Raw genomic sequence first — 25,009 nt, forward strand, 5'->3', positions numbered from 1 at the left:
TATAGCTCAAATATTTACAGGTTCTTTTAAAGTTTGTTCATATTAAAGTACGTTCTAACTTTAATATATATATAACATATACTAAATGAAATCAACCCCATATCTTGGTCTAATCTTAGCCGATTTTCACGGGGTTAGGTTTTTTGTTCATGGTTTGTCCTCTAGATCAATTTGGCATCTAAATCCGACAACATTATTCTTGCCTAATTCATGTAATAATGGTATCCTCAAATATCCTATACAGACATGGCTCAAATTTCCCATCGTATAACTTGGTCAATTCTCATCCGATTTTCATGAGGTTTGGGTCTTTGTTCATGATTTGGCATCTAAATCTGGCAACATTATTCTTGGTGAAAATTCACGTACAAATGGTACTCTCGAATGTTCTTTAATGACACAGTTCAAAATTTCCCACACCTAATAGCTCGGTCAAAGCTGAAGCTATTTTTAAAAGAATTGTCTTTTTGTTCATGGTTTGGCCTCCAGATCTCCAGATATATTTACATAAAATATAATTAAATAAAAAAAATTGATATAGTTTGTACTGAAAAAGCATTACCTTCTTTAATATTTGGGAACTTTGCTAAAATTGTGTGTTCTTTTCTACATAAAATATTATGACACGAGACGAGCTGGGTCGTCGCAACTGGAGATTTGCCTAAAAATCATCGTAATAATAAGAATACATTTTTGAACATTCTATTATGATGAAGAAAATGCCAAAATGTTTCGTAAAGTGGCCACCCAATTACGTGCCTTACGTTTGCTGCTTCACCTGATTATTTTTTCGGCACTTCTTTATAAATAATTGAGCAACACATAAGTGACTGCCCATTTGTGTGTGTTGTTTTATGCGTGGCAAAAAGGCAAAAAAAGGTCTTACAAAAGGTTCATTGAATTTATGATTATTTTGGTGTAAATTGTTAGGTAGGGCTTTTTGCATTCCCAGAAGTCGTATGATAAATGCAGCTTATGCGCTAGCTTCTTTCCCTCGAATAACTTAATGCCTTTGAGTTGTGACTCTGAAGAGCTTTTAGGTAAATATATATATGTATATATGTATATGTTTAAGAACATATGTATATAGCTTATAGACAGAGCGGACTTGTTATTCTCGCTAATTGCAAATTGAGACAGCTTGACATTTGGCCACGACCAAACGCAGCTGTCAGGAGGCTCGGCTTGAAAAGTTAACATAAGGCAAATGAAGGCTAAGTCAGCTGCCAACTGTGGGCAACTGGCTTACAATATCAAAAGACGCTGAGAAATGCTGCAGGCGAAAATGTGCACAATTGAAGAAAGTTATGTAACTGACTGCTTGCAGGGGCTGCGCGGCTTACCTGGAAAATTCCTGTTGCTAATTGCTTCTAAATTAAATTTAAAATTAATTCTACATATAAAATGAATCCTACATATTTAGCTTAGCTGGTGCATATGAAAGAACTTGATATAATGATATTAAGCTATTTTACTCGTTGCCTCTCTTAAGCGAATTAGTTAATTAGTTAAAGAATATTAACGGCACAGCACGTGCATTTAGCTCTATGTATGTACACAAGAGCATAAAACGATGCGCATTCGAGTAATAGAGACCTAATTAAATAATTTGGGCTAAACAAAGAATAGGTGATAATGTATGAATATGTATATGTCGTATATCCTATTAATTATTGTTGTTATTATGTTTGAATATTAACGATTAAGTTAGTTATTTATAAACAGAAAGTTTGACAGAAGCTACTGTTATTCAATATTGCTCGTATTAGGATTGTTTCTGAAAGCAAGGCTTTAGACAAAGAAGATAGTCTTTGTCGAGTATGGCCCGAGTGTGTTGTTTAGCGTTCAGTTTAGTATTCAGTGTTGAGTGTTCACTAACAGTACTAAAAGACAGAGAAGAACATAGAATGAGAAGAGCACAAGTAGTGCATAGAGGACTAGGAAAATCTTCAGATTCGTACGTGCAAGTCATATTAAACGGACGTACTTTCAAGAGGACACTCTGTGATTACAACGACACTCGGGACTTGCTGTGCTGCTCCGACATATGTATATATCATAATATAGTATAGTTATTATATACTTGAATATACACCCGTCTGAAATAATCAACATTTTTCAGTTGGCCTTCAATTACTTATCGATTATGCTTGATTATTATACATAATATTGTTGAGTTTTAATATAATGTGTATATTTCGTCTATACACAACCAATTTAATGCGAATTAGCTTTCGACTGTGTGATCGATTTCACGAAAATGTGAACATAGCCCACACTGAATTTTATTGTGATATAATTCAAAGGTTTGCTATACGTTGGAATATAAATTGAAAAGCGCCTCCATTTCAAACATGTAATTTTGCAATGTGCGTGTATATTAAAGATGTATTCTATGATTTAAAAATAATTTTAGTTCACAAATATTTGTTTGCCCTGCTAAAGTGAATGCCAACGACAAAATCTGTCGATGAAAAATATATTGTTGTTGTTGTTGACAACAAAACTTATCGCCTATTGCCACACTTATATTTTAGCCGAATGTGTTGATGACACCTTAATTGACCAACAGGACTAAGTCCTCCGCAAACAGGTGGGAGCCCTGCCGACGGGCGTGTCCTGTAATTGCTTGTGCACACTCCTGCGGTAACTGCCAAACACTTTGACTTTGTCATACACAAATACATATGTGCTATGTACAGCGCTGTATGTCATCCGGCCTACTGTAGAGGCCCTATTAAATATGCATGACTTTCCCGCTCCAGGTTAAGCTCGGCACGGCTCACGGGCTGCTGACTTATTTACACCTGCATATGTCCCCTCTCTGCCCACCTGCTGCACTGCCTGTGGGTGACTTTTTTTGATGAGTTTCAGTTTTTGTGTGTCGGGTTTGCGGTGCCGAATTGATTTTCGATGCGTATCACGCAAATTAAGAATAATTTTATTTTCATTCGCCCAGGCTCATGTGATTGGCATATTTGAGCAGGCATTTGGTTAAGGGGACCAACAAGTCAGTTGCTCTACAAGCCGAACAAACAATGACACCAATTTAATTTCCCAAATTAAATATTCGTCTGTTTTCCCACAGGATGTGTCTGTCATCTCGTTTCGAAAACGGGCAGCACAACATAAATATTACGTATACGCTGTCCATTTGAGTGGCTTTTAATATTTTTGCAGCTGAGTCTCGTATGCCATATATCATAATTAATGAATATTCATTCAATGCATCCGAAATGTCCCCTTTTCAATTGTAAATAAGCTGCAAATTTGTATACTTCAGTTACAAATTAGATAATTTCATGGTAATGTTAATATTGCCTGTGCAATAATTGGACAAACAACGAATTATAAATTTATGAATGAGAGACAATAAAACCTAAAAGCGACTACCTTTGCGTATAATCAATTAATTATAATCCTTTTATTTGTTATAATTATCAGATTAGGCATTCATCATAATTGCTGAATACATTGGAATGTGCTTTGTGGCAATCGGGTTCAATTTTCCCATGCCCATTTTTATTGAGTTCTCTGAGGGCTTTCTCTGCATGATATATATTTACTCCGACTAACATTTAAATATAACTATAGATACAGCGTTTGCAAGTAACGAAGAATAATATACGCGCTTTTTTTGTGCAATAATTGCATTCAGTTTCACCATCCCACAATAATCTTTGACGGATCGCTGTTTATCAATCAATTCGGCCGCACTTTTGGCCAGCTTTGCCAACTCATCGGTTACGTGTTGCCAAAATTACCAACATTTTATCCACCCAATACCTCATCTATATCATTTTGCTTCGAGCATAAAAGAGGCATAGTGAAAGTAAATCACTTTTTCGAATTGATTACCATAATCAATTCACACTATCTCAATTTAAAGTGCAGTTGTCATCAGAAAAACGCCTTAAGACATTGTATATACTTTGCTTTTATTCTCTAGTGAAGTATATTAACCTGGCTTGTATTTCCCGGCATTGCCCGGCCGCCTTGCTTTAAATTTTGGGCACAGATTCCGCACCCGTGGAAAATTTGAATGTACTCGTTTTATTTCGAACTTCAGTCACGTTTTACATAGGTATTTGAAAATAACTTTGATATTCATCGAATTCGGTGACAAACGTTGGAATGAACGTATTCCGCACATTTCAGTCTCGTGGTGAGGATCATTACGTTAAAAATAAATGTTCGGTCAATGTAACCTTTATTCCCATTTTCAGTTGCATCAGTTGTGGATAGAATTTCCAAACTCGTTAAGTTTTTATGAAGGTAAGTGTGAAGCTGATAGGAGGAAACTTAAAACTGTGGCGAGGGCGAGTGTTTTGCGAAAAGTATGAAACACGTCTCAATAGAATTTACATAAGGATACTTGGAAATAAATTTTAACCCGAATTACACCCACCCAATTTTGACTTCTCAAATCAAACTGGAACAAAAATCTTTGAAGCGGAGCAGATAGTAAACAAACAAATTTCTTTCAACTGTTTTTCTGGATTTTTACCCAGTTGTCTTAAAGCCCAGCCTTAGTGTGCACCTTCATCGTATAAGGTAACTTTAGTAAAATTTTCAATTTCCAAGCTTTTACGGCTTGGGCTGTGGGTTGATCACCAATCGGTCAAATATTTTGTGACTCAAATAAATTATAATAGGCTTTAAATTCTCAATATACATTTTGGCGATGCTTGGCATCAGTTCGCATTGATATATAAAAGATGTGTATATTCAAGTCGAACTCATATTAAAGCCGAAGTGGCACGTTTACAACATGTGGCCGATGTCTTGATGCTTGGGCGTGGGCGTGGCAGCGTGGGGTGCAATGGCCGAAGAGCTTATCGCAGCGTCATAATAAACAAGCCAATTTCAGCATTGAGCTGCTCCTGGCAAACAAAGCTCCATTTGCCTTGCCATTTACCGCAGAATATTGCGTATTCGTAATGTGTTCTTTCTTTCATTCTGGCGCTTTCCAAGACAATGTAACGGAGAATGTGACGTTGAGAGTGAGAGAATGATAAAATGGTGTGTTGTGGCATTCTGGCAACTGCAAGCATACTTATTGCACACACACACATACGCACACACAATGAACGCATTCACAAAGGAGGACATTGGACACACGAGTGCACTTAATTGTGTTTGTGTCTGGTGCGTCACAATGACCGCCAACTACTAAAGTTGCATGAGTGAAAGCTATAGTATAATATGATGTGGAATATTGATTAAAGCCAATGCGGCGAATGCGTGATGTGATACAAACCGAAAGAACAACTAACAAGTTTCGCTTAAATTAAAGCCGGACAACAAACAGTGTAAACTTGATAGGGCACAGCAAAAATTCTGTTCTAAATTTAAGATCATTGCGGGGTTTGTGTTATATATAAACCACTAAGACGCATCATTATAAATGCGACATAGCAACAAATGATTTAAATTTAACTCAAAATTCGATGAAAAAGAAATAAAAAAATGTTGTTCACATTTTCAAAAATTTTAAGATAAAGACAATTTCCATTAGCCAGCCATGCAAGCATTTTTCTGAGCTGAACCTCAGCTACCCTTGCAGGGCGAACCTTTTCATAATGCTCATAGTGCTTTGCTCGTGCCTAAGAAGAAGAAAAGTTGTTAATGCCGATTATGGTTAAGATATCTTGAACCCATTTCCAACCCATCGTTCCTATGGCAGCTATTTGATATAGTCGTCCGATGTTAATAAGATTTTGCCTAAATGTAGGGAGCATGAAGTAACTTTTAAATGGTCAAGATATCTTAAAAAATAAGTTTCCCAAACAACAACTTAATTTACGACTGATCATTCCTATGGCAGCTATATGATTTAGTGGTCCAGCCGGCTCCAACATATTAACTGCATGCAACAAAAAGAGGGACGTATGCAAAGATTCATGATGATAGCTTTAAAACTGAGAGACTAGTTCGCATAGAAACAGACAGACAGACGGACATGGCTATATCGACTCGGCTGTTGATACTGATCAAGAATATATACACTTGATGGGGTCGGAGATGATTCCTTCTATGCGTTAGACATTTCGAGACAAAGGGTAAAACAGTATGGTTAACACTTTATTTTACTGAACATAGACGTAGGAGTACGTTACGAAAGTTAAATCCCCCCTTTTAGTCGTTGTAACGAATTCAAAAAAATTTGAGTGCCAGTTGTGAAGCAGCTCATGCTATGGTGACTAAGGCAACCTTTGTAAGCTTAGACTAAATCTGATACTGTTGACCTTTGTTGATGCAACTACACAAGGGCGATGGTATTTCACAGTGTAACATTTTCATTAAAATGCTTTGCTATCTGATGGCCTGTTATATTTTTGTTGCTGTTGTTCGGGTCGACACAGCTGCAATAAATCCAGCGTGCAGCTCGGCTGCTGCCACCTGACATTGTCCAAAAATAATTACAGCAACGGGATCTGAATGCATGTGCAAAATCGAATTACAAAATGCCAGCCCGAAGGGCTGCTGCAATCAACTGCCCGTTGCTGGGGCAGCCGAGGGGGAGGGGGGGAGGCAGGGCCAGGCGCGTAAACAGCAATCAATCAGGACTCTTAAAACGAGGCTAAGCAAAAACAACAGCAACAACTCGCATAACAACAAGCGACAAGCGGGATGCCTGCTCTCAATTCGCGCGAAGATAGCGCAGAGCTTAGCTATTGTCTATAATTTTAATGGATTATGCAACATGCAAAATGCAACATATTTATATGTATACTGAAAGGCAGACATTCTCCATACCGTACTCTTCTCGCACCCTTATAGAGGTTGTTTTAATTTTGTCATAGAAAAGACATCTACTCAATAAATTCATTTAGCTGTCGTAAGAATGATCGGTCGTGGAATTATCCTTACAACAGTTCATCAGTTGTCTTTATTCATTTGGTCAATTTTTCTTAGTCACCCTCAATGGGCATTGCCTTATAATGCAAGCAATTTATCTGACGGATATACACAAGTTTATATTCCAACTCTCCGACTTAAAAAGCGAAGAAAAAAATGTTCACTTTGCGAACTAGTATAAAAAGTTATTCTGCAACTTTTGTATACAAAAAATAAAAATAAAAAGTAAGAACAGAAAAAAATGGTTAAAGTTAAATTTGTGTCTTTACAGTTTGCACAGTTGCGGTTCCCGATTAAAACCGAAAGTAGATACTAAAACTTTATATTTTTAAAAGATATTTGTCTGTCTCCTGGTGAAGAAGAGCTGCAGGAGAATTACTCAGCCATTGTGTTGGGTTTTTATTATATGAAAATAATTGAGCAAATCATTAAACAAATTCTATATGCATGAGACTAATTAAAATAATGGCTTTTAAATGATAATTACGATTTTTTTTTTGTCCAACGGTGAAAGTTACTTCAGCCATTATTATATAAAGTTATTGTTTATTTTCAACTGTTTTTTTTGCTGCTTTTTAACCAACCGCTTGGACAAAAAGTGTTTTGATGTCTGACAACACATATAAACATATTGCATGACAAATAAATCAGTGTAAATAGCTAGTATAGTCGTTTAAATTTAATATTACTTTTTTTTCAAAAAATTAAATTAAATTTTTTATTAACTTTTGTTCGCTTCTCAGCAAAAGGATTAAACCAGAATTGAAGCGAACGCTGTTTAAATATTTTAAACTATTTTCAAACTGACTTTAAACGGAAAATGCATTCGATATTTAGTTGTAGTGAAATAAAGTTTAAGTTCATAGATACTATGCTATTAAAAAATTGTAAACATACTCTGCTAGCGTTGTGCAGTATTCAGGCAGTAGCCTTGACAATTGTTGAGTGGCTCGGATGCCATCATCGTTATCAGAAACGCAGCTCTGAACTTCCGATGCGATTGTCACTTGTCAAACTGATTGAGCGAAAGGCAAAAGTCGGCTACGCTCGACGGAGATGAGCATTGCTACATACCCAGCCACATATTGTGCTGATAAGCCGCAATGTCGTTTACTAACTGGCTGACAAACTGACTGACTAACTGGCTGACAAACTGACTGACTGGCTGACTGACTGACTGACTGACTGACTGACTGACTGGCTTGAAGGACGCACTGCATCGCTGCTTGGCTCTTCCGTGATTTGCTTTGGAGCACTGCAAATTGATAGATAAATGGCAAAGTCGATTAATTTACATCCAGCGTTTGCGAATGTGCATTCGGAAGCGACGTTCTTGCTGTGATTTCACTTGTCTCACGGGCTTGCATCCTGAAATGCATTAATCTTCATTAAGTTGTTTGCATGTTCTCTCTGCGATTAAGCGACTAATAATATGCATATGAGTCGATATATGGTATAGCACAGCTCGCAGTTGAATTAACGCATTATTTATTTATTTTAAAATGCCGCTCTCAAAGCTCCATTCAATGCGGCTTAACGCATTTTACCGTATTAAGTAATTCGAGCGGCAGAAACCCATAACATCAATAGTAGGAAGTCAGGCAGGTGAGCGGGAGGGAGTACACAATTGAATGACACCTCGCATTAGACCATATCATTTAAAAAGAACGCCTATTTTTAAATTTAATTTGAGGCTATAAAATAATATTTATTATTATATGACATCTATACTTTGTTTTATTATTTATTTATTAATAGCTGATCGGAAGTCAACCTACAGCAAACTCTACTCTTATCAAAAAACTATATTTTTTTTAAGTTTCAATAAAATACAAATACGAGAGTTTACTTCAGCTTCGAAATTATATTTATAGCATTGAGTTAAAAAAAAAGTACATTAACTTTAGGGATTCCAACATGTTTGTTTCAGAGTTGTGCAAACTGGGCAAGCTCTTCTCAATTTTCGTTGGGTAGAGAGCATTAAAAGCCGCAAAAGTTTCTCACAATGTATTCAAATTGCAAAATGCAGTTAACTGGATATGTAAAAAATAAAAAATAAAATACCGCTTTGGTGTTGGTTGCCCTGGTTCAGAGACCACTATGGAAAACTTAAAAAAAAAGGTGTATTAATGCGCATTTTCTGTGTGAATTGTTTATAATACACAATTGATTTGCTCAGCTGAACAGTGGGCTTAAAAAGTGCAAAAATTATTTAGGGTCGCTGAGCTTAAAATACTTTGTTCAATAGCATTAAAGTTCGAGAATTATAAAATAAAACTGACATTCCTCGTATTGAAAATTTAAAAGAGCATTTTATTTATTTACTGCCACAAGCGTATTTGTTGTCAACCAAATTGGACTTATATTGCTAGACAAATATTTTATATAAGGAGAAAGAACGGCACGCCGATGACTGAATATCCTTGTTGAGGTGCTTAATACGAAAACTTTATCCCTTTTATCCTATTTTAGATCTATGCATACAAAAAATGCAATAAGCCGATTTATTCTATTGAGATTTAGAGAGAGAGTTACTATAAACCTCTATATTGACAAGACTGTGTTCATATGCAAGTAAATTCAACGAATGCAGAATTTGGTCAAGATATCCAAAAAAGCTGGTCAAATAAGTAGTTAAATTTGCTGTTGCAGCTGTTTTAAATTGTCCGACATAGCCGAATCCAACATAATTGTACAGCCGGTAGAAAGAATTATACATGCAAAGTTTCCTGATGATGGCTTGAAAACTGAGAGACAAGTTTTCATATATTGGATCGGAAATGTTAGTTAGGGGCATAGTATGTAGGTACTCCTGTAGTATACACACAATAAGAATATTTAACTTTTTGGAAGTGTGTTTTTACGTATATTTGTTGTTGGGGCATCTCGGCGCCAGGTAGAGGGCATCTTCTAGTCCTGCACTCGTGACTAGAGTATTTCTAATTGGTATATTACCTCTAAAAAGTAATTTAGCCAAAGACTAACGAATTGCGACAACGCTCGCCTAACACTGCGGCACAATGAAGAACGTAAATTGAAAGCTTGCAAATTGGGTTTTCGCCATTTTAATTACTTATCTACGGCAACGGGTGAGAGCTGCGTAGCTGGACAGCAGGGCGTATGCGCAATGTCGCTTTAAGCTTGCGCTGATTTTAAAGTATTCAAATCATGCGATAACAATGTCTGGGGACTTGATGTGCGTTTTGTTGTTTTAATCCCAAGGCGACCTCAACATTTTGCAAGTTTCCAACTCGCGCCCGGCCTTTCGGCCCGGCAAACTGCAATTTTATTTGTGTCGCTGATTTAGGGCGTGGCCGCTGGTCGCCTGCTGGGGGCCCGGAGGTCGGTTTTGCAATTGTAGGCGTGTGCCACTGGACTCTCACCGCATAAATATTGCACAGGGCATAAAAATCAGAGTTAATTGCACGGTTTGTTACTTTGTTGCCCAGGGTCGCGGCTTTTATGTCCATGCTTTTAAGTCCTTGCAGAGCGTTGTATAATGTTGTCAGCAAAAGAAGTAACGCACAGATGGCTTGGTCTTGATCATTATCCCCAGACGAGTCAGTGACCGCTTGTCCTTCTGCTTGTCCCTATTGCAATAAGTCTCTGAGTCGGAAGTTTGTAAGCCTGTTGCAGGTAGAACATTTGGTGGCATCGTTTGAATAAGAGCACTTTATCATAGAGTTCATATAGAAAGAATTGGTCAAAAGTTAGTTATTGTTTGAAAAATAAACATTTAGTTTCTTTTTACGATATCTTAACAAAACTTAGGATTTATTTTTTTTTTTTAACACAAGCAAGATCCTTTAAACATCGGATTACTGTGCTTTGGAAAGAGTCGGTTAATAATTGTACGAAATTTAATTAAAATTAACGACAACTTTTGTAAACATTTTGTTGTTGAGCATAGCTCAGACCTTATAAGAGACACATACATCATATCTTGTATGTAGACTCTTGTAGATTATGTAGACTTTTCACTTTTCGGATGACTCCTCGACTTTCAGCTGGGGTATAGCCTTGGGCTTTGGTATTTAGACTCATTGATTGATTGATGCCTTATTTAGGTCCTGTGAATTTCAAAAAGAATTAAAAATAAGCTCCGAGGGAAGTATAAGCACCGCCGCAGCAAGCGACTGGGTCAGGGTATCTTCTAGTCGGGCACTCCAGACAACAGCACTTTTAATTGTTTTATTTTTATATTTCTAATAGAGTTCGGCACTTGCCGTACATGCGTTGCATACTTTGGAGCGCTCCTGCTGCGCATCTGTGCCCTGTTGCACTATGTTCACGATTTTCTGTTTGTGTTGTCAATTAAAAACACTTTTATCTGCAACAATGTTTAGCGAGTCTGTACGGCTGAGCGGGACGCATTGAAGCTCAGACTTTCAGCTCGGGATTCGCAACTCGCTGTTCGCAGCGATTGGCGCAGTTGGTCCTGCGGTTTAATGGGTCGCCATGTGTGGGCGTAGCCTGCACTTAAATACTAACACATACATGCGCTTAGTTTAGTGTAGTTAATTTTTATGTGCTTATGTTTGCCTTTAATTTGTAGAGCGTTTTAAAGTCTAGTCTTCAACAATATGTTGAAGAGCATACAAATTTGTGACGCTGAACAAAAAAATAGAAAAAAAACGGAATATTATTTTAATGATTGCGGTGACACTTAATCGGAGCTTAACTATCAAAGCGAGCCAATTTCAACGCAGTGCAAATTAATTTAAATTAACTAATCTAATAAATAGAAATATTTAAGCTGCTCAATATTTATTCAATTAAAAGTAATCAGCCTTTGGTTCGATAGGTAGAGCTATATAAAGGCATTCTATCATCTCAATGGAAATAGGGCGGGTCTAATATAAAGCAGAAATTGCTAACTTAATTCAATTTGGTTGCTGGTAATCAAATCTATTTGTTCCGGCAACATGCGTGCATAATTAAATATGAATTTTTAATTGAATTTACGCATTTATTTTATTGCCATTTATACTGATTATGGGAAATGAACAAAAATGCTGGTAGCATTGACATAAACCGACAACAAAGTGAATATTTAAATGGCAACCTAATTTTTGTGCAGAGTTCGCGTTAAAATAAGCGCTGGAGAAATGTGAAATTCCCTCGATGAAAATGTGGGCCATTAGGCTTTGAACTACTTAGTTTTTGCTGAATGTGGTCTTTCTGTCCATTTCGGCTGTTTTTGAGGCAGGAAAAGAGTAAGAGGGAACGTTTAATGGACTATATTTGTGTGGTCGATGAACCACATGGAAATGCGAACCTATCAGGCGAGTCAATAAGAGACTGTCCCTCTCTCCAATCTTTTAAATAAATTCATTCCATGCTTTATTCTTTATTTCCTTTTTTGTTATATAGAGAAATTTTCTCTTTCAGATAAATACATTTTTTTGTAGGCTTTAAGCAAATCGATCAAACATTGAAGACTTTCGCTTTCAGTTTAAATACTTTTTTTTAAATGCTAATAACAACAACTTCCAACAGATTCTACAGTGCTTAGAGACTTTCTTTCCAAGCATTTGCTGCTGCATTTGATGTGCATTTGCATTTTTTTTAATAACTCTTCTGCTTGCAGGTTCGCATTCGCCCCTGTGCTCAAAATTACCATAAGCCGGACTGAGCACAGCTGGTGGCGCCAAAAGCGGCCCATAAAAAGCAGACAGCTGCCAGGCGAGGCAACATTTTTGTTTATGATTGTGCAGCACTTTTATGTTAAATCTACAAAAAGAGAAAAGCTCAAAGACAACAACGAACGAATAGCAAACAACTAAACGTGACACCTATCGCCCGGAGGCAACGACGACAACAACGGCATCGGCATCGGCCACGGCACGTGCCAAGCTGTGAAGCTATCTGAAATATGTGCATTTTTCGCAGCTTCTCTGGGAATGCACGTTTGCATTTCAGTGCCGTGAAATGTAGCTACGGCCTCGACTGTCCAGTCCTGTACTGTACTGTACTGTCCTGTCATGTCCTGATCTGAGTGATTTAAATGCACTGGCGACTAACGGCCATTTGCATGCATAAGAATCAGAAATTATGACGCAATATTGTTGCTCAATCCTGATTACACTGCCGCTTCATTCAGCCATTGCAGCACATTGCAGATCCATTACCATCGTCCATGTCCATGCCCATGCCCATGTCCATGTCCATGTCCATACCCATTTTCATCAGCTTGAATGTCTCATTGGGTGATTTGCATGGAAATGATATGCAATTCAGCTTTGCCTTTTTGTCTGTCTGCTTTGTTTGCGTTGGCTTTTCCAGATGCTATTTATCTGGCAGCTTTTGGCTTTTGTCTAAGCTGCATATTTGATGCACATCTTCATTTCCCACTCTCACTGCCCCTCACAGCTCATTTAAAATCCATAGCTCAGCACAACTGTTGCTAACCACTCGTTCTTGTCAGCAATTCTGTCTCAATTTGTCCTCATATTTTGCCGACTCTAAGCTTTTATTAATAACTTATGATTTTCAACAAGTTTGCAAGTTTGCCTCAATCGATTGCTAAAAATGTGTGCTCATAAAGTAACACAAAGAGTAGCTTCATGAAATACCCCATCCAGCAAAATATATTTTTAAAATTATTTGAATGAGAGCTATACTATATATTATATATAATATATATACATTTTAATTAATATACCAATTGATTCATTTATTGTAAGTGTAAGTTTTTAGTTGCGACTATTTGACTTTATGGCAGTTGCCCAATTAGAATTCGAACTTTGACTTTCTTATAAATTCTGTAATAAATTTTGTGCACTTTGGCGTACATTTTAAATTAAGTGCGAATAGTTGTTGCACCAATAACCACAACAGCAAATTCTCTTACAGTTGCCATAGAAAGTAATTTCATACTGTTGCTGACTTTTATCATGCAATTTTGTTCAAACATATTTGGGGTAAGTCTCTCTCTTTCCCGCACGCCCTTTAGTTTCAGCCTTAGCCTTAGTCTGGTTGCCGTTTTCGTCCCGGACTTGCATCTGTCCTTTGATGAACTTTTCGTTAGAAAATTGTAAAATTCAGAGAGCAAAATGCCTGGCGGTCAGCATGGGTAAGCGTCTGCATTTAGTTTTGAGTCGGAACAAGTTGGTTGCAAGCTCTAGTTAATTAATGCACGAAGGTAATTTTCATCACTTGATGCGAAAGTTATTACCGCAAAACTAAGAGCTATAACAATTTCAGAAGCTCTTTTCTTTCATTATAAAATATTCAACAACCAGGAATTTCAAGTATATATTTTGATATCACCTTAATAAAAAGCCTAGTGGAAGCCTTCATTTTACGTTCTTGGTGCGAATGACAAAAATAATTTGTCATATTACGATATTTGTCATATCTAGTAACTCTTTAATCAAAGTTTGGATGCGTTACGATTTATTAGTCCTTTGAATGATTTTAGTTTATCATTAAAGAAAAAAAAAAACTAAAAAAACTAAGTATTACTTAAGAGTTGGCTCTAGCATTAAAAAAATTCTTTAAATCATCCTTTTTAAACATTTAATAAAGTCGAGTTTTTTCATTGTAACTTTAACGTCAATTTTCCACTCATTTCTCACGCATGAGAAAATAATGGATACATTTAAGAAATACATAAGTTTAAAAATGATTGAATCAAAATTTAACTTACAACCCCTAACACCCATTTTCCCGCAAGAGGCGGTGTGAATTTTAGGAAAAGGGCCTTATATACCTTAAATGAATATTTACATAGATCAAAGAAGAAGTGTTTAAAGCGGATCGCACAGAAAACATTAGAGAATCATATGAGTTTCTGCGCATTTTCTGACCTTCAGGTGAACTGCCAAAAATAACGAAGCCAAAATCACTTTTCACAATGACCTTGGAAAATTAATATTAGTCCGATCGGATGCATATGAATGAGTTAAATATGAACATTTTCCCCGAGTTGTCCAAAAAACTACAGTACAGATTTCAGCTTCCTAGTCCTTACGGTTTGGGCTGTGTCTTGATCCCCAAAAAGTCGGTTCTGTATATTTGGATTTAACTAGATATTAATATTTGCCTAGTTTGGTAATAGATACTGATAATAACGTAGGCTTGTACATTTCTTTGCTTTCTTTTTTTGTTGGGACAAATTTGACTATTTGCTAAATTAAAATATTCACTCATGAAAAAAAACACATGAATTCAATTTTACCTTCAATATCAATTCTATAGAAATGCATAGCATACATTTTGGGGCAGAATATAATAAGATAAAATACTTTATCTTCAGACGACCGATGCTTGGTTAAATTTTTACTATTTTTTAGTGCTTTGTATTAAATTGTAGATATAAGAAATTCTCAGAAATAGCCACAATTTTCAATCATTTTCATCAAAATTAAGATATTAAAAAGGAAAAGGAGACAATAATAAATATTCTATATACATAAGTATTCTATAAACATATACATACTTTCATCTGCGGACATGGCCAAAAAACGACGGTCTTGTTGTAATCGTGAGCAAGCTGGTCGGCCAGCTGCTGACAGTGGGCCACGCTGCGGGTAGTTGAGTGCTCCTCCTGCGGCTCGTCCTTTCGCTGTTGTTTTTGATGTTTCCTATGTTGGGTCTCTGGTGTGGATGATGATAAAGAGTCTGCTGACAACGGTTTCATTTGGGCTCGCTGCTGACGCGACTGCTTTGTTGGGTCAACTCCAGCATTATCAAGGTCCACCTCGGTGTCTACATTAATGCCCGCATTTAAAGTCTTTACAATGCTCGTGTATTTGGGTAGCTCGAGTAATTTAATGAAGCCACTTAAATCTGTGCTTCAGCAGCGCCATCATCGGGGCAAAGAAAGAACCAGACGAAAGAAACAGAAACATTTTATATAGCATATAAAAACGGTTGCATATTTAAGCCAGTTGTGTGTGTGTGTTTGTGTGTGCATGTGAGTTCGTGTTGGTGTGTTTGTGTGTGAACTTGTACTCAAGAAGTGTTGTAAATGTATCTGCTGATGAAGGCAGTGGTCTTAAAGTATGTATACAACGCATGTCTGCAGCTCTTTCGGACTGATTTTAGGGCTTTCCACAGTGCCTGCTAACTGTAGCTGGCAACTGATGTGAGTTGTTAAAACTGCCAAAATTTACATGTTGCTATGTAGCTCTATAAAACGCATCTGCTTGAAACCTGTATGCAGCTGCTTTATGGTGATGACACTTGGAAGTCTGGTTGAGCTGCCATTTACCATAAAGAAATCATTTTATTTCCATTTAAGTTCATAAGCATTTGTGTAAAGGAATTTATATTATTTTACACATTCTAGTTCGAATAATCAAAACTACTTAACTCGATGTCAAGCAGATTTAGCAGCAATATAATTTAAATAAATTAAGTGTAACCCCTCTTTCTTTCATTCTGCAAATTAAATTATTTTATTTCGTTATAGAATATTCAGAATTTTCTTATTTAATCCCTTTATCCTTTAGAAAATAACTTTGCTTCTCAATGCAGTAGCTTTCCACTGCACTCCAGCATAGCTACAACAAAATAAACTGTGCATATACATGTTTTCCATTTGCATACCGCGTGTCCGTTAGAAAAGGGTATACTGAACTAACGCCTATGTATGTCGCCGGCAGCTGAAGACATCCTCGACCCCATAAGGTTGCCCGATCCATGCTTTTTCTAGATCGGAATTTGTTTTGCATTTGTAATAAACTTTTGTATACCACAAAAAAGTAAGAGTTTGCCCAGTCAGAACTATGAACAGGGTATCATCTGTTTTCAAGCAGCCTTGACTTTTGTAATTTTACTGATTTTCAAGTTCTTATAAAATCTATTCAATTCCTGGTAAATGATAAGGCAGAGTTAACCAAGTCAGCAAGTATACTAAGTTTATTTTTTCTCCGGCACAGTATCCACCTATTAATTTGTCGCCTTTCCTGCACTGGAGGCGATCCAGGGAAATACAATTTATGCATTTGTCCGGCCTTTTGTGCCACCACAAATGCTGAGAATCCTGGCCAAGCCGCGTGGGCATAAACTATGAATTTACTGGGCAAGTCAGGGAAATGCAGGACAATAGTGTTTTCTCTTGCTGTGCTCATGCGGCCAGGTCGTAAATTGCGGCAAATGGAAGGGGAGAAACTAACTGCAACATATGCAACAAAATTCAATTTCAATATTTTTCAGCATAAAAACATGGCAGACTGCAAAAAGAAATTACGGAAAATGGAATTTATTTTGCATGTGGACAACAGAACTAAGATGAGAGAGGAATAGATTAAAAGGGCAGCGTTGCGAGCTTGGCTTGGAAATAGAATTTCTCTGTTTTGTGCTAAAATCAATAACTGCGTTTGAACTGAATTTATATGATTCGAATCTTGAATGAACAGGTAAAACATTAAATTCTCCGAAAATACCATTATTTATAGGAACAAACGATATATATTTTATATTAAAGTAATCAAATTTAAACTGTCGACCGGATAAAAAAATATTGCGGCAATTGGCAAGTTTTCTTACAGCCAACTAAAAGGTTCCTTTCCCCCATGTCTCGTCCTCCATGTTTACTTTGAAACTAACTTCGAAAAAAAGCAAACTGAAAGAATAAAACAAGTAGTCGAACTGGCAGACAGATTCACATACAACCGGCGACTAAGAGAAAACTGCGATGGACCAAGTTAAGCGCTGGCCGCAAACTAAACTGTGAGTCTTTGGTTGGGGCGTGTCCCCTTCTGGCAAAACTGAAGCTTATCGCGATTTGTGCTTATTCATTAGCAGAAATAATCATTATGGCAAACATAAGTGCGCATAAGTAATCAATTTGGCTAACAAAAGTTGCTAAACTGCAGATGTTTCAAGCTTAACTTTAAAGTTTCCCCTTAATCGAAATAGCTGATATTGGGCAATTAAATTTTGAAATATGAATAGAATTTTGTAAGAGATAAACAATTACAAATTATTGTTAAATAAACTTTAAAGAGTGAATGAAATATTGTAAAAGATAAACAATTTCAAATTTTGAACAATAAATATAATATTGTAAGAGATAAACAATAACAAATAATTTTTAAATAAAATTTATAGAGTGAATAAAATATTGTAAAAGATAAACAATTACAAATTATTGTAAATATACTACAAAAATGTGATCATGTGCGCCTATTTAAATTTAAAGGATGTTTTTGTCATGTTGATTATCATTAATAGGTATAATGTCTAAGATAACTAGGTATTAATTATAGTAAATTATAGTTAATATACTATACAAATTTGTTTTATTGTGTAGGTAATTTATATGTATATTTAACTGTTTATGTTGACTGACTGATTAGTGAGAGAAATTATCTTTTTTATGACGTGTTCACTTACGTGAAAGTAGACTTTCGACCTATTCACGTAGATCTTAATATATTAAAAGCAGTTTTTCTTTTATCATCTTATACCCTGAAGCTTTAAAATGCAAAGGGAGGCATCCTTCTAACAAAGTACAATTCAGTATATGTTCTTGATTAGCCCCAACAGCCGAAATCATCAATAACTTGCCATGCAATTGATAAAAAACGATATTTTTTACTATATCTCAGAGCTTAAGCTGGACACACCAAATTTAGTATGTTGGCCTCTCGTATAGTATACATAGATCTAGTTTCCCTTGTTGTACAACCACTTTTTTTGACGTATAAACTGAGCCTAGGCAATATGCCCCGAAAATGTCATAAAGTTTGGACAACAAACACTGAAGTTATTTAAATATGCATTTCCCATTTCCCATGCGGCAAAGGACAAAAGAAGCACAGTCGCACTAAAAAGTTTGCAACTTGTGGCGTACATGTTTGTGTGTGCGCGTGTTTGTTGATCTATGTTTTTGGGAATCTATGTTAAGTTTTTTTTCCAAAGAATTTCAAACTTAGTTTCACAAAAAAAAAACGTTATTTATCGTATGTGGAAAATGGATGAAGCTCTTGCTTGAAAATCTTTACTTTTTTATCCGATCTGCTTGAAACGAATTTTTTATGTTCTATGCAAAAGTTTATTGATGGCGTGATTAAATGTTTGTAGATAATGCTCGCAAATAGAAATGTCATGGCATGAGTTGACATAACTTAATGTAGCAAAGGGGCATGGACATAAGTAAGGTTTTTGTGTAAATTGCCTTGTATAAAGTATATACATTCATGATCAGGACGACGAGTTTAGTGGGCCTAGTCCAGTCCGTCTTTCCGTGTAAATTTCAGAAAATACGAAGGCTAGAGACATGAAATACATATTTTCGTATCTCATACTTAGCACGACACAAATATCGATTTTGAGAATTTGTTAAGAATATATCACTGTTCCAATACCTCTCCCACTCCGCCCATTCCCCCTATCATCTTTGGTTGACACACACACATATGTGCTTATTAAGTTATTCCAGAAAGCATTTCACAAATATGTGGCTTAGGGAGGGAGAAGAGGGAGAAGCACTGCGCAGCAAGCAGCGTGTGTTTGCTTGTGAGTTTTTCTTGATGTTGCTAAAATATTTGGGACGGCCGATGAGCGCTGGGGTCAGGGTATCTCTTAGTCATGCGCTCCCGACCAGAGCACAGTTCGTTTTGTTTCTTGCTACCGGAAAAAGACAATTTTCAGAACAATCACCGAAAACCCAACCGAATCGCTTCACTCCTCCAGGCTGTATTGATGGAAAATAAAAGTAAAATCATTTTAAAAATAAAAATCTCATTTTGTGTAAGCAAAATTCTTCTTGACAAGCAATAATGATTCCTTATTCAGCCATTATTATAAAGGGCAACTACTTGATGTGCGGTTCGAACCATTTCATGTTTACTTGCCATTTTCTTAAATAAATATGTATTTAAAAGGGCGCGTGACGGGCGACAAAAATCCAACGAATTTTATTACAAAACAAATGTACCCTCAATTGGTGTCGTGTGTGTGCCACACACGTCGAATATTGCTCATTGCATCCAATCCAATTAGAAATTTATAATAATAATTTCCATTAGGAGTAGCCATTCGGGCCACGCTGTGCAGATCCAGTTGCTAGCATAATATATAACATGAAATCACGAAATACTGTTTGTCACTCTGAGCTTTGATAGCACAACTCACATACGAAATATGTAAATCAGGTCAGAATATCAAAAATGATGTATATAAATCAAATTTGTTAGAAACGTGTTTTCTCTAATGTATGCACCATGTTTGGCACACTGTCCTGCTTGTAAATAAATTTCAAGCAGCTGACAACACAAGTAACATAAACTTTTCGCCCAGTCCTAGCCAAGTTCCTTTCCATTGAATGTGGTCAGCATTAAGTGACTTCGTTATTCATTAAACCTCAATCGCTTGACTTCTGTCAAAAAATTTCTAAGAAATACTTGAGTAGTTATAGGAATGTAACTTGACAAATGACCACCTGCGAACTTAAAAATAGTTGGATTTACTTTTTAAGAGTCGTTGCTGATAAAAAAAAGCAAGAAATAACGATTTCTTTTGGTATGACGAAGATTAAATATCCTTGATGACATAAGGCTCAGAAGTACTTTTATATAAAAGCTTTATTTCCGATCAGGCAGAGTAGATCCCAGCACATAACTTTCGATTTGCATAAGAACAGCCTAAAAACGGAGCGACACGTTTGGATATAATGGTATAATGACAGACGGATATATCGACTCGGATCGAATACATAAGCTTTATGCGGTTGCAGGCGTCTCCCTTAAGGCGTTACATATTTCGTATTAAGCTGACAATGCCTTCTGCTAGGGTATAATAAAATACTCATAAGTCAGTTGCAGTCAGAAAGTTTTTGAGCGGAAATTGTAAGCTGTCACTTGCCGGGAAAAAATATTTGTGACATCAATGGTCGGCAGGGAGCCCAGGATGCAGGCGAGTCTTTATCGTGACATGCGTGCCTGTAATTGAAGGCAATGTAATTAATGTTGTAAGCACACAGGCAAACATTGAAAGTCGGCAAAGTACGCAGCATCTTTGTTGCGCTACTTGATGAAACGTGCACGCCAAAGGCATAAGGCGCAGAACGTGGCCAGAAACTTGCTCGCTGCGCCTTAATTAGTTTAAATAGCATAAAAAAATAACTTCTTTATCTTTTTTTTTTTTCGATTTGCAGTAGAGCAAAAGTCTGCGCATAATGCATGCAAATTGAGTTTGCACTGGGGACAATTTCCCACAAGCATGAAAGCAATGCAAAGGGTAGAGGGAACTTTGCTTGGATCTAGCGGGTGCTCTTGGCTTTTTGTATCTGATGAGTCGTAATATATGTTCCTTTTACTTTGTTCAACTGTTTTGAGAAAACTCGTGACATTTATAGCAAAACATGTTCTTGCACTTTAAGGGAGAGCACGCTGTTGTATGCAACTAGTGTTCTATTTGCAGTTGTTTTAAGCTGAGCTTTAACGAAAAGAAAAGGAAATTTATGGATATTGATTCGAAGAGAAACCGTTTATAGCACCGTTTTTATTTTCATGATTAAATTGGAATGTCTTAATTAAGAACAGGTTTGTAAGGCTGTATGACTGAAAGGCTGAGGTCAACTGGCCTATAAGTCCACGGTGTTACCTGGCTCAATTGAATAGCATCTGTCTATAAATTTATTTAGAAACTGTAAATAACGAACAAAGGCTTTTAAGGCCTCATTACCGTTAGGTAAGATACAACAAATTGACAGAGAGGTCGAGATGCTCAATTGAAGAGAATCTGTCGGCGAATATATATATTATACTCTTTAAAGAAGTTTTTGGTTTTGTGCACTGTCCGTCTTTCTGTCCATCCGTCTGTCTGTATGAACGGACAGACTTGAAAATTATAAATTGTACTCTTGAATACCAGCATCAGAAGAAGTGTGAATGGGTTCGTAACTAGTCGGGAAAATATATATGGAAGGGTATTCTGATTGAATCAAAAAACTTGTGTTCTTCTCAATTGGGTTAAATAGATCCAAAATATACAGAAGCCATAAATATTTCCCAACATTTGTTGCAGTTAGTTGCATATATCATCCCTTTTTCGACCAACCTTATTTTGCCAAGGCCTTTAAAGTCGCTATATCGATGGCGAGAAAAAATTGGTTTCAATTTTGAAGAGCAACTAGAACCACAAGAACCAGACAAACAAACCAAACGAGGGAAAGCTGCAATAAAAACAATATAAATCTGTGCGAGTAGGCGTGTGCTGTGTGTGTGTGTGCGTGTGTGTGTGTGTGTGCTGTGTGCAAGGGCTTGGTTTGCTAGTTGCGGTTGTTTACTCACCGACATCACGTAGAAAATCGACGCTGGCATTAGACAAATGCACTTGAAAAAACTCAACGAAATGCTGAAAGCCCTGTTGCACTTGCATCATATCAACGTCGACTGATGAAGGTATTAAAACTGCGACACGCTGAGCGGCCAAAGCTGCAGTGTTTGCTTCTTGCTGTTGTTGTTGTTGTTGTTGTTGTCTTTGTTGTTTTCCGCGGCGTTGACGTTGTTGCCCCTGTTGCTGCTGTTGCCCCAGTTGCTGCTGTTGCTGCTGTTGCCCCTGTTGCTGTTGTATTGCGGACATTTGCTTTTGACGTGCCTGACGATCAACTTCGCGCGCATTACGTTGTTGTTGTTGTTCTTGTTGCTGTTGTAGTTGTCTCTGCTGGCCTGTTGTTGTTGTAGTAGTTTTTGCTGTTGTTGCTGTGACCAAAATTGAATTGCTGCTAAGCGCTGCTGCGGCTGCTGCTGCTGTTGTCGTAGCTGTTGACGTTGCCGCGGTTGTTGCAGTCGCATTGGCCGTTGTCTTGGACACAATGTCAGCTGACGTTGTGGCCGGCTGGAATGGCGAGAGGGTTGGCGTCGAGCTGCTGCTGCTGCTGCTGCTGTTGGAGTAACCAGAGGTGAGGTTCGAGGCGAACGTGAAGGTGAAGGTGGATGAGGCGTTGTGGGAATTAAGAAAGAAGAAGGCTGTCAACAGCAGAAATAATTTAGCAATTTGACAAATTGTTAACTTCATTTATGTTGCGTGTTTTTCTTGTTGCTGTGGCGTTTGTTTTGTTTTTGTTACTAATAGTTCTTGTTGTCCCCTTAGTTGTGTTCGCAATTGTGTTGCCTTTAAGTTTGCTGCTGCAGTGCCCTGCTCGGACCCAGTTGGCGAGTCATCTCTTAGCCGTTTACATTTTGCTTTCGTTGCTCTTGCTGATTATTGTTGTTGCCAGTGATGCTGTTGCTGTTGTTGTTGTTATTATTATTCTGGTTGTTGTTAACGAACTTTGCTCGCGCTTTGTTCAATTTTGTCATAATTGCGTTTCTATTGCTGGCAAATTGCACTCGCCTGGAAATATAAAAGCAAAATAAAAGCTGAACAAAATGGAATGCATTTATCAGTTATCACATTGGGAATGTGCTTGTAATTTGTATGGATACCAAAATGTGAGGACGCAATATAAATTGGATTGGTATAGCTAAAAACATTCTATATACACAGTGTGGGAAATGTTGTCTTAATTAACTTGAATGATTGTATGTTGATCTTTATGAAATTTATATCTAAAGCCAAAGACTGTAGCACCCAGCACAAGAAAGTTTTGAATACCTTTTTTGAAAAAGAGAGTCATACAGAAAATAAATATAGCCTTAGGACCTAAACAGGCTTGGCGAAACATCACCTAAGCCAACTCAATACAATAAACATTTATAAAACAAAAAATATAAACAAAAAATATTCTTAAACTGCTGCTAGCTATAATAAGCTTCGAGATATGCTTGTACAACAATATATCAATATAGAATTTTTAAGTCCCTAGCTTCTATAGACTTCGAGTTCGACGGGTACATATATACATTCCTTACGGGGTCGGGAAAGCTCTCCTCTATTAGATTACTTGCAAAACACCAATATTCCCATTTAACCCTCTTTTAATGGGTTCAGTTATGAATAGATAAAGAAACTAGATATATGAGAGCACATCTTTAACCTGCAGAAAAATCAAAATTCTCCTACAGCTTAACGACTCATTTTCCCGCGCCGTTGTTATATATCCCGTTTCGTCAGCCAGTTCAGGAGTCACAGGAGCGCTTCCACAAATGTATTTTTTCATTAAAATTTGCGCACACAAATTAATTAAATTACAATTTCAAATTAGTTTAAAAGTTCAGATCGGATCCACACACTCGCACACACACAGACACTCACACAGACACTCACAGGGGAGTCTGTCGTGCACGCGCTTCCGCTTGCGTGCCGGCAGAGCGCATGCTTTGGCCACAGTTGTTGTTGTTTCTGCTGGCTGACAACATTTTCATGCACGTTTAAGCACTCACCCACACATAGACACACACACACACACGCACAGTCAGACAGGAAACTCGTAAGCGCAGACCCACACATACACACACGCATGCACATCCTCACTGAAATGCGAAGCTCTGCATAATTCAAGGCGCGAATTTGGCTCACAAGGCGCCCGTTGGCAGCTCCGGTTGGTGGCTTTATTTGTTGCTATATAAAGCGAATTGCCATAAAATTGATTGCGCCTAAATAAATATTTTGTGTATTTTTGTTGTTAACCCAAAGACACGCGTGTACTTCCCGCTCAACTCTTTGACTTTATATATGTTTGTTGCGCTTCGATTGCTCTGCATTGAAATACTCAGCGTCCATTAAGAATGGAGGTATATTATAATTTTGTGCACAATTATGTAATATTAAGGCAAAATCTTTGAGCTGCAGATAAGCAAAAAATCTTTTGAAATTCATATTTTAAAATTCTTCTTTAAAGATTGTTTCGAAGGACGCCCTAAAGTTATAAATTGATCACTTTGCTGCTTACTATCCCAATTGATAAGCGACCAATTTATAAGCAAACAGATTTAAGGAATATCTTAAAGTCAACTACAGTTGTCAGTTTTTCGCAATGCTTTGAATAAGTATATAACTGTCTGTATCTGCCATGCCCACTTTGCGCGTCCTAGGCCACCTTACATTTAAAGCGCAAAGTTCAGGCGGTTTTTGTCTATTATTAGAGCCGATTTTGCCATCACCTCACTCATAGCCCAGCTGTCTCTGTTTGTTTCTGCCTACTTCATGCTTGATTACCTGCGCAACGCATTCGTGCGGCAACATTTCAATTCATCAGCGATGGCGCCAATCTAAACTTTCATTTAGATATTAAATTTGGCTCTCCATT

At 37.1% G+C, this 25,009-nt stretch overlaps 1 protein-coding gene across 2 annotated transcripts in view; it reads right to left on the reverse strand.

Annotated features, from left to right (window-relative positions):
* The window catches only part of LOC135436671 (uncharacterized), an 84,063-nt gene that overhangs the window by 37,496 nt on the left and 21,558 nt on the right, over positions 1–25,009 (reverse strand). For both annotated transcript variants that reach the window (XM_064694354.1, XM_064694355.1), the window contains 2 exons: positions 22,110–23,154; positions 15,305–15,654 (listed from right to left, as the gene is read on the reverse strand). In XM_064694354.1, coding sequence (XP_064550424.1) covers positions 15,305–15,654; positions 22,110–22,836 — 1,077 coding nt within the window. In that variant the 5' untranslated portion in view covers positions 22,837–23,154. The remainder of the gene's footprint in view (positions 1–15,304; positions 15,655–22,109; positions 23,155–25,009) is intronic.

Source organism: Drosophila montana, unplaced genomic scaffold, assembly GCF_035044405.1.
Source record: "Drosophila montana isolate Dmon_TW-CO22-7 unplaced genomic scaffold, ASM3504440v1 contig_3733_1, whole genome shotgun sequence".
In the NCBI taxonomy this organism is placed as follows: Eukaryota; Metazoa; Arthropoda; class Insecta; order Diptera; family Drosophilidae; genus Drosophila; species Drosophila montana.